The sequence below is a fragment of the Desmodus rotundus genome, chromosome 7, assembly GCF_022682495.2.
Source record: "Desmodus rotundus isolate HL8 chromosome 7, HLdesRot8A.1, whole genome shotgun sequence".
Taxonomy (NCBI): Eukaryota; Metazoa; Chordata; class Mammalia; order Chiroptera; family Phyllostomidae; genus Desmodus; species Desmodus rotundus.
In genome coordinates, this window is record NC_071393.1 from 2,820,835 (window position 1) to 2,834,009 (window position 13,175).

At 53.2% G+C, this 13,175-nt stretch overlaps 1 protein-coding gene across 3 annotated transcripts in view; it reads right to left on the minus strand.

The window, feature by feature from the left end:
• DNAH10 (dynein axonemal heavy chain 10) overlaps positions 1 to 13,175 on the minus strand; it is a 132,318-nt gene that overhangs the window by 98,389 nt on the left and 20,754 nt on the right. For 2 of the 3 annotated variants that reach the window (XM_045200472.2, XM_045200473.2), the window contains exons 1-2: positions 2,802 to 3,015; positions 761 to 847 (exon numbers count right to left, since the gene is read on the minus strand). In XM_045200472.2, the coding sequence (XP_045056407.2) occupies positions 761 to 847; positions 2,802 to 3,015 (301 nt within the window). Of the gene's footprint in view, positions 1 to 760; positions 848 to 2,801; positions 3,044 to 5,495; positions 5,501 to 6,627; positions 6,674 to 7,283; positions 7,456 to 9,215; positions 9,334 to 11,478; positions 11,599 to 12,840; positions 12,961 to 13,175 lie in introns of those variants that run through there. The other variant, XM_045200470.3, reaches the window with a different exon arrangement.

The following is a 13,175-nucleotide window of genomic DNA, read 5'->3' on the forward strand; positions in this document are numbered from 1 at the left end:
AGCGCTTCTAGGACAAATCAAGTCACCTCCCAGGGTGCTCTGACCCTAAGTGCCTAATTGGACAGGGAAGGGGGTAGTCACGCTCCAGGCACAGAACACCTGGAGTACAGAGCTGTCTTTGCTCCGAGCCCTGCCGCTGTGCATTTAGGTTAACACGCCACTGAATGCCCTCCTTCTAAGGCGAAACACCCCGCCCTCTACCCTGTCAACCCAGTCCCTGCCTTTCCACCACCTCCCGGGTAACCTGCCTTCTGGGCCCTCAGAGGCAGGAAACAGCTGCAACGTGTGGATCTCAGGAGCACCTGAGATCTTGCTTCCTGGCAGACGTCCTCGATTTGGCTCAGACACACTCTTTAAAAAATGCTCTCCAGGTACGAACGTTTCTCACACCCACCGGGGGACTCGGGCAGACCCGTGGCGGGAGGATAGCCACGTGACCAACGGCGGAAATACCCAGGACTGACAACCACCACCTCAGCCGGGGGCGAGAAGGCAGGATCCCTGGGAGCATTCCGGGGCCGCACGGCGGGCAGCAGCTGAATTTTGGCCTTGCGGCCTCCAGGACCAGGAGCTGTCGCCCATCTGTGGTCACTTGTTGCGGCAGCCCCGGGACACCAACAATGTGCCTAGATACACCCGGGGTCCACGCTCCGTGCGTCCCACCAAGTCCCGGCTCCCTCACGGTGAGAAGCGGAAACGATCCCTGTCTCGGCCAAGCCCCGGCGCAGTGCCGCCCACCAAGCACGTCCTAAGACCACACCTGACGTTTTATCCATGACCCTGACTTGCTGAGACTCGGCCTCCTCTTCCTCATTTTCCTCTTCAGACGGGGCAGGAACATCACCATCTTCACAGCCACATACATGGAAAGAAAAAAAAAACATAACTGTTTCACTATGTGAGAGCCCAGGGAGCCGAGGGACCGGATGCCATGGGAGAGCCGCGCTAATAAGTCCGCTAGAGGCCTCTGAGCGGAAGTGACCCCAGTTGACCCGGAAGTTGGCCCGTGGGCAGTCTGCCGCCCTTCACCCTCGCTGCACTTGGAATGTAACATACGTTCCGCCCACCGTCCTACGGCGGGAGGCGTTTTCAAGGACACAGCCAGAGAGCTACTTGGGCTGAGACCTTCTGAATGGTGACCGTGACTGAGCCGAGCGGGGGCCTCTCTATAAACTAAGATCATGGCGGGCTGAGATGTGCTCATTGTGCAGGCGCCCAAAACGAGCCGCAGGTGGCAGCCCCCTTGCTTACTGAACCTCTCACCTATCCATCTGCCCTTCTCCATCTCTCCTTGCTCTCCACGTGCGGGGGCCAGTCTATAAACCAACGCGATCATACAGAAATATCCCAGATACCCGAGACAGCCTTAATTGACTCGAAGGGAAGACTTGAGCAAATTCTCCCAGAGACGAAGGACACAAGAATGATCACATAGTGACAACCAGCCCAGAGGAAACATTAATGACCAAAATGCATTTAAAAAGACAATCAGCTCCCCTAAAATGGACTGAAATGTCAACTAGCATAAGGAAGCGCATCCGCCTTCATCTATAGGAAAGAATGTAAAGATTGACCGCATCCGGTCCTGGCGAGGCTTTGGGCACACAGGCACCTCTCGCGGGAGCTGGCAGGGGCTTTGTGCAGAGCAGATTGGCGGACCCATCCCCACCACAAACGCTCACACCCAGTAAAGCAGCAGCCCCACTTTTATACACCTATCCCACAAAAAGTGTACATATGTGTATATATGTATGTATATGTGCATGCGTATGTATATACATATTAATACACACACGCACACGCACACACAGACAGGGTCCAGCAGAAGGAAGGCCTGCTTGAGTGTAGTTGGTAGGATAATAATATGGGTGTAATAATTTATCATTTTACTTTGAACAGTTCACCTAAATTGTCATATAGTGTGCTTGAGTGTGATATTGTAAAGAATGACATGCTTATGATTTTGTAATAAAAGATTTTGTAATAAAAAGGGGGCATTATTTGTGCCAGACCCTGTATATATAATGAATGACCTTATTTATGAGATTAGGAATTTTCTATCTATCTATATACTAGCATTATATGTATAGCATTACACAGAGAGAGAAAGATACAGAGATAGCTCGACTGATTTGGAAACGATCTGGCAGGATACACACCAAACTGACAGCGGTTACATACAGGATTCCTACATTCCCTGGTTGATCTCTGCACGTTCCCGACTGAAGGGAACCAACAGAGGGCACATCCAACCAGGATGCTACCCGCCGGGGCAAATCCGCTGTAATTTTTGGAATCTCGTTTGGGCATTACTTTACAAATGCATGTCAGGGGCCTCGGGAGACAGAAAGGACTGCTCTTCTGAGCCTCTGCAGCCCCCACCCCTGTCAAGGAGGGAGAGGGTGAAGCCTCATCCCCAGGGCCACTTCTCTCACATCTATGGCCTGTCACTGGGCAGTGGGTCCTACTCCGGAATCTGCACGGCCTGTGTGACCTAGCTAGGTGAGTCGTTCAAGCCTCTCTGGGTCACAGCTTGCTAGTCTGTAAAATGGGTTAACAATACTCCCACTTCATAGCATTAATGAGCTGATATAAGCTTTTGGAACTGAACCTGGAACAGACTAAGCACTAAATAAGCGTTTGCTGTGACTGTTCATTCCAGGCTGCCTTTCCAAGTGGACTGTTGGAGTGGGAGCGGGCGACCCTAACTGTCTGCAACCTGCACTGGAGGCGGAGGTCTGCCCGCACAGGTCCGCGGCCCGGAGGGGAGGAAGTGGCATGAGGGGCGGCGGCGGGCTCACCGATCTCAACCTCCACCTCCTCAGGCACCACCCTGCGGTAGAAGAAGAGCGTGGCAGCGGCCTCCTCGTCGCTGGCCTGGTTGAGGAAGTGCAGGATGAGGTCCTCGGCCTCGCCGTCATCGCGGGTCATCAGGTCCTCAAAGAGCTGGGGGTCTGTGAGGCCGAAAGCCGTATATACGCGGTCGCGCATCCACAGCACCCGCAGGTCGTCCATGGCGCCGAGCAGGGTCGCGCCCAGGGAGCTCGGCAGCAGTGGACGGGCGTCCTTGGCAACGGACCCCTAGCAACGGGAGCCCGAACAACGGACGCAGTCGCGGGAACCGGCGCGCGTTGTTCCGGGACAAGCTCGCACCCTGCCCCTGCGCTCCCAGAGGCACGAACCCAGACGCCAGAGAGAGGGTGACGTGGGGACGGGCCAGGGCCTCCCAAGCTGGTGCTCTGTGGGGCGAGAGGACCTTCCCCCCCAGACGTGGGTCCACCCTCCTCCAAGCCCAGCTGCTGGGCAGCACGCAGGCCCCTCGGACACCGGGAGCTGCTCTCAGACCGCTGTGGCCAAGGGCAGCTGACTGCAGACCTCGCAGTGCGCCAGGACCGTTGTCCTGTGCCAGCGTGCGGCTGGTGCTGCTATAAGGAAATCGAGGCAAGAGAAGTGACCAGACCAGGGCACAGTATCCCGGAGGTGGCAGAGGCAAAGCTGGAGGAGACCAGAGAGGATTTGTCTGAGTCCCCAGCTGCTGTGGGTTAAAGGACCATCAGAAGGGCAGATACCTTGACAAGAGGTCCAAGAAGGGACTAGCTCCTTACAGGATTCCTACCAAACCAGGGCGTACGTAATAAACCAAAACACTCACGTTTTAAAAATATAGATATATTTATTGTTCATCAGTAAAAAGAAGTTCAATACTGATAGGAAGATGCAAATTTGTCCTTTCATCATGCATTTGGGAAGCTTGGACTTGCTCACCGTTGTTTCCCCCCAGAGAGTTGAGCCCCTAGATTTCCATTTTCCCTGTAGGAAATAAGTGGCAAGTGCTAAGTATTTCTTAACATGTTAAACCAAATCAATGACCTGGCTCCTGGGAAACTATCACTTGGAACTGCCTTATTTTCATTATCTTGGATTAAGATTTCTCAATAATCTTGCTGGAGATATACCAGATGACATGCAGGCAAACCTGGCTTTAAAATTTTAATCAAGAAATTTTATTGTTTTTAAATGCAGACTGAAGAACAGTTGTTGAAGTAATTTATTTTTTTCCCCAAAATGAACAAGATTCTAAAATGTCCGTGAGAGCTACCTCCACTATATGCTATGACCTCTTAAACTATGACAGGTTGAAACCGAGACTAGAATGTTGCTTTAAAATGGCCATTCCAGCAGGGAGGGCAGAGGGGCCCTCGGTGAGAGGCCGGTCTTTCCAAGGCCGTACCCACAGCGAACAGAGAGTCCACAAGGCTCACAGAGACCCGGTCAGACACCTTTGCACTTCCGAATGGACCACCAACACGTCGCCTTGCGGGATGAAGCCAGAGTCTGCTTCCCTGACGGAGTCCCTTGGGTTTTTAGGGCCCCATCAGCACAGAGAATGAGAACTGGAAGGTGTGGTCGCCGCGACTCCTCCTTAGGGAAGCAAACGTATTTGGCATCACCTAGACAACGACCCTTGTTTCTCTTGAGACCTGCTGTCTGTCGAGAGAACCAAGTCTGTCCTAAGAACTGCAACGCAACAGTCCCACCAAAGGCTCACAAGCAAACAAAGTGACTGCTCTGCGAACAGGTCCCTGGAACCAAGAGCTGTATCAAGAAGTAAAATTTCCACGGGTGCCTAAAAGACACCGTTGAACTATATTTCTAGAGACTTCTGTTAGGACCATTCATGTTTAATATAATTACATTCTACAGATTCGATTGAAAAAATGACCCTTCGCTCTCCGTTCTATCCCCTGATGAGAGGTGTTCATTAGAATTTAAAAGCGGTGCCCACGACCATTGGCAGTGGGGCCGCAATGTGTCCCCGCGGGAGCCACACGTCTCCAGTTTCCTCGTCAGTGAGTAGAGCCCGGAAATCGTGACTTTCCTGGGGTGGATCAGCTGCCATCCTGTTACAACAGACTCCCTTGGAGTAAAGTAATAAAAAAATGACCCCCCATGAGGGACAAGTTTGAACCTGGGCAGCATTATTCAGATTTCGTACTCACCCCCAAAACCGTCCAACTTTCTGGGGAACTTTGAGAGCAGAATCACTTCCCAGAGTTTCGTGGGGACCGTTTTACGTTCGCCATTTTAACACCAAGGACAAGCCCCAGTAATTCCAGACTGGCTTTGGGTAACGCCTCACGGAGGAGCGGCATAGGATCTTTACCACATTTTAAAAAGTTTAAGGTCAGAGTCACAGCTATGTCTGTATGATGTTCGGGCCGCACCCCTCAGCAAACAGGCCTGGAAATCACCCCGAGAGAGAGGCTTGAATTCTGCGCCAGCGTCGTTTTAGCCTGGGAGGGAAATTCCACGCTCTCCCACCGGCCAGGGTGAGGGAGGATGGTGACAAATGAGCCTTTGCACGTCACAGAAAATGTGAGGAAGTGACAATACTGCAGATTTCTTGTTGAAAATAATTATCTAAAATCAGTTACAGTAAAATGTGAAAAATGAGCATAATTTACAAGAAGACAGATCAGAATGTTCAATAGGACTGACACTCATTTAAAACTAAATGTCAAGGGAGCGGATAAATTTAAACTAAAGACTATAACTTAATGGCTTAACAATTAGTTTCAAAGTTTAGTTTCACAATTAGTTGAAAGTTTAAATTAACTCTAAATGCCTCATCGGACCTTTATTTAGACTTAGTCTGAAAGTAAAACAATTATCAATATACTGTGCTCCAGGGCAGGTTTCAACCTCTTCGTGGCAAAATATCTTAACTCACATTTTGTTATAAAAACACACAGAGGACTACTTTTAGTGTCCTTCACTCAGTAGAAACCCCTTCTGGTTCAATTTCACCAGCCAGGCTGGTCACTTGCGTTCAGACCCCGCCTCTGTCGCATCTCCGACAGGCACACCGCATTGTAAGGCTCCGTGTGCGGTTTCTTTCCGAACACACGCAATTATCGTCCCGGGTTTCATGGAGGGACAACAGGGCGAGGGGCCTTTAAAAAAATATACAAGTAGGATAACCACTTGCTGTAGGTTCTATTACCCCACTTCCCCAATTACAAAACAAGACAAAGTTTTAGAAACCATCTCCTACTCGTAATTGTAGACAGCACACAATAAAATGTTCACGTACTTTTAGTCCAGCAGAATAATGTGTCTTGATTATCCGTCCTTAACGTTTTTAAAAAACTATACTTAACTGCAGCTGTTGGAAAATATCTGACTATCTGACTTCAGGTGGCAGAATAACTCTGTCGTGTGGTTTTTTTAAATAAGGTGAAAAGGAATTGAGTTTCTAAGACCGTTTCCAATTCGCCATTCGACATGGGCTTCTCTCCCCCAAGTCGACATTTTAAAAAATAACTTTAACATAACTTTTAGCATTCACTTATATTTGCTCATCATAAAAACTGAAATAAATTCATGTATCTAAAATTGATCAACTTTACAAAATATTTAACACGAGGAAGAGGTATATCTTACGGAATTATTTGGCTATGTCATAAGGCAATCGATGAAGACAGAACTTCTCTATCGGAAATCTGACGTAAGGGAATTTCTACACATGATAATGCCCCGCCACTCTGAGCGCCGGCCGCCGCAGCAACGCGATCACGCCGCCTCGTCACTGAACTTCCACGAAAGGCGTCTGAACGAGAAAGGGACAAATTTGGTGCCGGCACCAACGTAGAACTTGTTCTGAAATTCTACCCTAAAAGGAAAAAAAAATTCCATGTGTTAGAGAAACGTTGCGAATAGCATTTCCTTAAGCAACTTTTGTTAAGTTAAATAAAAAGTTCCTGCATTGAAACTGCTTCTTTCCACGCGTGCCCTTGGCAGGAGTTACTTGTCCTCGGACGAAACCTACACGCACCCCCACCCCACGCCGGCTTCTTGGTGTGAAACAGAAACGCTAACGCGTCACGCCAGCCCACCCCCGCACGGCCGCACGCCAGCGTTAAGACCCTCTCTCCCCACCCTGGTAACTGGATACACACACAAGTAATCTGATGCACACCGTACAACACTAAGAACTACGTATGAAGTATTTCACAAGAGAAAGCAACCTGTCAGGCCCAGAGTGAACCGAAAACAGGAACTACTCCTCATTATTTGGCAAGTGTAAACTTGCCTTTACATGCCAGTGGTAACAGTTGAGAAACAAAACCCAATGATAACTCAGGGGATCTGAATACCGATCCCAACGTCAGGAAGAATTAGCCTAAATTAAGCACTAGGAGTTTGTGTGGTTCTACATACACATCTCGGGGGGGAGGAGCTAGTGTTTTTAAATAACAGCCCTGCACCCCACTTCCACTCACCAGTGGAGGCGTATGGCGTGAAGGAACGCAGACAGCCCTTCCATGATCAGAAGGATGAAAACGGTCAGAACCGCGAAGAGTGCGATGACAGGGAGCAGCAGCAGGACCCCGTAGGTGGTGTCCACCCGGAGGCCCACGCGCATCAGCATGGCCCACAGGACGTCAGACAGCTCTGCGGAAGAAGTGTTTCGCAGGGTCAACTTCTGTTCCTGTTCAGTGAGTCACCTCGGTCAGCTAGCGGGACTGAGTTTCCTCCGCTGAGTCCCAGTTGCTATCGGTGAACTGAGGCGCCCGCCTCTACCGGAATACACATGTAATCTGCTTCTCGTGTGAACCGTCTCAAACACGGAGGGAAACAGGCAGGCCAGGGACCCTGCAGGCCTGCCTCCCAGTGAGAGCTCTTGAGCCAAACTGGGGTTGGGTTGGCTCTGGGCCGGGAGGGAGGAAGCTGGGCGTCCGGTCCTGGCTGTGGCATGAGTGACTGACCCGGCTGTCCCTGCATCAGCACCCACCCTCACTGGACTTCAGTGTCCTCTGCAAATTGAAGATGACAGACCGGATCCCTTCCAGCCATGAAATCCCAAACTTTCGGCTATGCTCATAAAAACATCAGTGTGATGAGAATAAATTTAAAACCGTCTCTATGACCAGGAGTTCTCACCAGCACGGGCAGGCTCCGCCTGGTAGTACCAGGCACAGCCGGGCCGCCCAAGGCATGCTTGGCGGTCCATGGAAACAGCCGCCTGTGTTCCCGTGCCTCGGACAGTTTTTGTCAAAACATTAAAAACGCTTTACTGTCGGTTTATAAATGCGTAAAGAAATGAAAAAATAATAAATCTGTTTTTAAAACATAGGAAACATTGAGTATTAAACTGCCTTTTTTTACGAAAAAAGAAAAAAACGTATCCAGGGTGGTTTGAGTACTGTGCCTTCTACGCGCAGAAGCTGGGCGCGCTGGGCCCCGACACGGCGCGGGCATCTTTGCCGACCACACGCCTCTGAGTCTGGGTCGGCTCCCAGCGTGGGAGCCTCTGCAGCTCCCTCGTCCCCAAGGCCTCCTGAGTCCCCGAGCGCCATGTCTTCTGGGACGTTTGCGTCTCCCATGTCACAGGCACTCCCTCCTTTCTCTGGACAGGCGGGTGGGCTGCCCCGGGTCCTCGGGCTGCCGTAGTCCCCCAACAGGGGCCACACCCACATCCCTGGCCCGTCCAGGCCTCGCCCCACCCACCTCCTGAGCCACCACTGTCTGCCTCCTGAATGCTCTTTGCCCTCTGCTGGCCACCTCCCTCATCTGGTCCCCCGTTCTATAAAACATCACCTGGGCCTGTCACTGGTGCACAGGGACACGGGGAGGTGAGCCACCACAGGCTTTGTTGTATGTGAGCGAACACGGCTCAGGCACAGGGACCGACCCTGTCCCCGCAGACTCTGCCAGGAGTGAGGGGCTGGGCACCGAGCAGGGAGTGCAAGTGTGTGTATGCGGTGACCTGGCAGTGAAGCCGGGACTCTGTGCTGTGGAAACAACCCGTCGTGGGGCACGCGTGTCATGTGGCTGGGCGTCATCAGAGCCCCGCACGGGGAGGACCGCCTGTCTTCAAGACCACCGGCCAGCATGGCTTTAGGGTCTGCTTGGGAGAAACGCACGCGCGGATCAGCAACGACAAGAACAATTGTGGTGACGGCAGACAGAGCGACAGTGTCAGTGCCGAGTGTCCCCAAGCCTTCCCAGTATCACACATCCCCAAGCCTTCCCGGGCCCCCCTTGCTCTGGCATTTTCACAGCAGCCCGAGGCGAAACGGCCACCCCAGGGCTGGGCATGGTCAGTAGGTAAGTCCCAATGACACACAGCGGGTCGCAAAGATGGCGCTGGGCTTCCCTCGCAAATTCCACACATCCCCGCAAGCCAGCGTGGTGCTGTGGGCAGCACTTACGTGCGTGAGCCAGGCTGAGGGCCCAGAGCCGCAGGTAGGACGCGGTGTTGGAGATGCAGCCCAGGCAGTACTCGATGGAGTGGATCACTTGGGTCATCAGTATTTCTCCAAAATTGAACTGGGGGACAGACGACACCGCACAGTTAGAGTCCGTGTGCCGCACACTCGCTCCCACGGGCTAGAAGTCAGCCCCACTCAGAATCACCACACGACAACTGGTGTCTGGGGCACGGCTGAGAAGGTGCTGGGGTGTGAGGTTCAGGGTCACCAGCCCGGAGTTCTGCTCACCAGCCCTTCCGCCCCAGGCCCCCATTTCCCATGAGGAGTCAGAGGGGCTGGACGAGGACCGGATGCCACGCTCTGCACCTCTCTTCTTCGGGGGAAACTGCTTCCTCTCAGTCTAACCCTGTACCCCCAGCCACAGCTGTGACAGGCTGAACTGTGCTCCCCGAAATTCAGTGATTTCTGATTCACTCTGAGTAAGTCCCAATGTGACTGTGTTTGGAGAACAGGGCTTTCAAGGAGTGAATGAGGGTTACGTGAGGTGGTATGGCCAGGGCCTCATCGAAAGGCCTGGGGGCCTCGTGGGAGGAGGGAGAGGCCCCAGGGATACGTGTGCACAGGGAAAGACCGTGTGAGGACACATGGAAGGCAGCCATCTGCAAGCTGAGAACGGCCTCAGGAGAAGCCAACCCTGCCAACACCTTGATCTTGGACTTCCAGCCTCCAGAACTGTGAGACATTAATTTCTGCTGCTGAAGTGTCCCTAGCCAGACCACGCCCAGCTTCCCCGCAAGTTTTCCTAACAGTCACGAGCGCTTCAGAGTGCTCTTCTCTCTGAAAGACTAAAGAAAACAAGCCCGGCACAGCCCTGGCCCGTGTGGCTCAGTGGGCTTGGTGTCATCCCACAAAACGAAGGGTCGCCAGTTCAATTCCCAGTCAGGGCAGAGGCTTGAGCTGCGGGTTCAGTCCCCAGTCAGGGTGCATATGAGATGTTTCTCTCTCCCATAGATGTTTCTGTCCCTCCCTCCCTCCCTCCCTTCCCCTCTATCTAAAAATAAATAAATAAAACCTTTAACTGAAAAAGAGAGAGAGAAAATAAAAATGCCGGTCACAGACTGAAAGAAAGAAAAGAAGTTCAGAGCTAGCCGTGGCCACGGTTCCAACATCATGGAGCCACCTGGCTTCAGAAAAGGAAGCGACCTGGCCCAGAAACACCAACCCGGGCTTCCTGGAATCGGGGTCCACAGACCAACCGCCCTGAGGCCAGCGCGGCTCCCACCCTGACGGACTCCTCCTCACGGCTGCAGGACGGTTCCCACCCAGACGACAGTCTTTCGAAAGTGACGTTCGAAGTGGCACCTGCAGTCATCAAGTATCACAGCTTACAACGCTAATGCCGTAAGTCCCATTACAAAACGGAAACAACGAAAGTTAAACCGAAAGCCTGACGTTGTGACAACAACTGAAAGGCCAAATGAGCCCCTGGAAAGCTGGGTATCGGCTGTTTTGCTTCTGTTTTATTTGCTGGTTTAAGCTCGTCGCGGTAACCCTGGTTAGTAACTCCTGTAAATTCCGGGGCACGGCATGGCGACCCGCACACTGCCTCGGGCTCACCGCCTGGACAGAGGCCGACGCGAACAGGAAGAACTCCACCTCCACGTCTGCATGTCACCTCACTGAAGGGTCGTGCTGTGACCAACCTCACCGCCCCCCCCCCCCCGAGAAAGCGTACCAGAGCCTCCTAGCTGACGGTCCCGTGTCCCATACAGCGCTGCCAAAAACATTTGTGTCATTAATGGCCAGAATGGCACGGCCAACTGGTGGCAGCATCAATCACAAGCAATCAGCATCGCGAGGCCACCGGGAGGTGCGGCCCATGGTGCATGCCGCATCCATCCCTCTGTCTTGTCATCAGCAGCACCTGACTCACGCTGTTGCACAGTCCTGCGGCAGGGGCCGGGGCGCAGAGCTCGTCCGTCCACGCAGGCGGGTGGGTCACCTGTCTGCCCCGACCCTGCCCTCTGCGAGAAAACTGCCCCGGAATGAAGTCCGTTATGGTCCATGGAACGCCTGCCTCGTCCCTCGGTCCGAAGACACCATCCCGGACGTCGGCCGGCACACCTGTACCCCACCAGCAGACACCACTTGAGGCCTTCGCTCTGCTTTTTAAAAGATTCTTACTACGGTTCTCACAGTGACGGCCACCTCTAGGAAAAGCTCGGGGTGGATCTACACTCCCCACAGCCCCGGGACACGTTACCTCCTCGCCAGTCACGGCCCGGCACCCGTCGTCCATGCGGCTGCTCCCCTCTTCTACATCCTGGCTTCCCAGCAGAGACACCTCTTCCTCGCTGTCCTTCCGCACGAGCGTGTAGCCGCTCTGCCAGCAAACACAGACAGTCAGCGCCGCCAGAAGCGACGACTGAGACCGACCCAAGTTAGAGCCCCTTATTTCTCTTAACGACTTTTGTCTCTTCAGGAGTGAAACGTTCTGTAAAAGAAAGTGTGCACTTCACACCCGTTAGGGTAACTACTATGTAAAAAAGCACAAAGAGGAAAGGATAAAAAAATGTAAACACAAAATTTGTTTTAAAGAGCGCGTGTCGGTGAGGGCGTGGAGGGCTGGGAACCTGGGCGCTGTGGGCGGAGGAGGGAACCAGGCAGCGGCTCCTCAAACAGTGAGCACGGAGCCAGCACCGCACCCAGCGCTCCGACGCCTGGAGGCAGGCCCCAAGGAGGTCCTTCTACGTCCGTGTTCACAGCAGCATTATTCCCAGCAGCCAAAAGGTGCACACGACCCAAGTGCCCTGTTGGACGGACCCATAGACCGAGTGCGGCCAGTGCACGAGGGCAGCACGATCAGCCTGGAAGCGGAAGGAGCCTCCGGCACAGGCTGTGCCAAGGGAGAGAGGCTGGCCTCTGAGGACAGGCGGGTGCGATGCCTCTCACAGGGGGTGCTGAGAGCCCTCGAATTCAGAGAGTCACAGAGCTGGGAGGCAGAAGGGTGTCGCTGGGGGCGGGGGCAGGGACGCACAGTGAGTTTCGTGGGGACGGAGTTTTGTGTGGGGAGACGGACATCCCAGAGACTGGGGGGGGGGGGTGGCTACACCGCCACATGCATGTGCCTCGTGGCCCCGAACCGTAAGCGCTCAAATGCGCTCGAGAAGGAACTGTGTTGTGTTTCACCTCCATGTTTAAAAAGAAATAAAACAAGAAACTAGACACACAGAAACGAGTCCAGAAGGAAATTTAACACGGCTCATAACTGAGCAGCAGGACTTCAGGCCTTATTTTCTACATTTTCCCACAATTTCTACAATTAAATTATGTATTTTATATTAATAAAAAGACTTTGGAGGAAAAAGAAACAAGAGGCAGGAATAAGAAATAGGGCGTTTTGCCTGACAGGAGTCGGTTCAAACCGCGAGCAGGCTCGCCCCTGGCAGCAGGCTCCGGGCATTCCGCGTCTGCAGAACAGGCAGCCCCAGGGTCTAAATCAAGGAAGCTTTGGCTTTTGAACAAGAGCCTGGGGACCTCTGGAAGGTGTTTTCTTCACCAAACCTCTTGGAGCTAAAAGAGACCCGCGCACCATGCCCAAACACGCACCCAAACGGGCACTCACCCTGCTGACCCCGAAGCAGCCGCGCCCGTTGTGCAGCCACAACAGGAAGAGGGGCTTCCCCAAGAAGAGGACAGGCACAGACAGCGCGGTGACGGCCAGCAGCAGCTTCTGGACGTGCTCCTGGGGGCGCAGAAGGAGGGGGTCAACGGCGATGCACACAGGAGCCACGGTGTCTGCGGCACACTTGATTAAACCGGCGGAAAACAAATCGAGTGTCCTTTCATTCATGAACAAGGAGTGTAAGCAGACGGAAGCCGACCTGCACGGGCAGCAGGCCTTGTCCTGCGCCCACAGCGGGGCTCTGGCCCTGGTGGCCAGCACTGCTGGGAACGGCA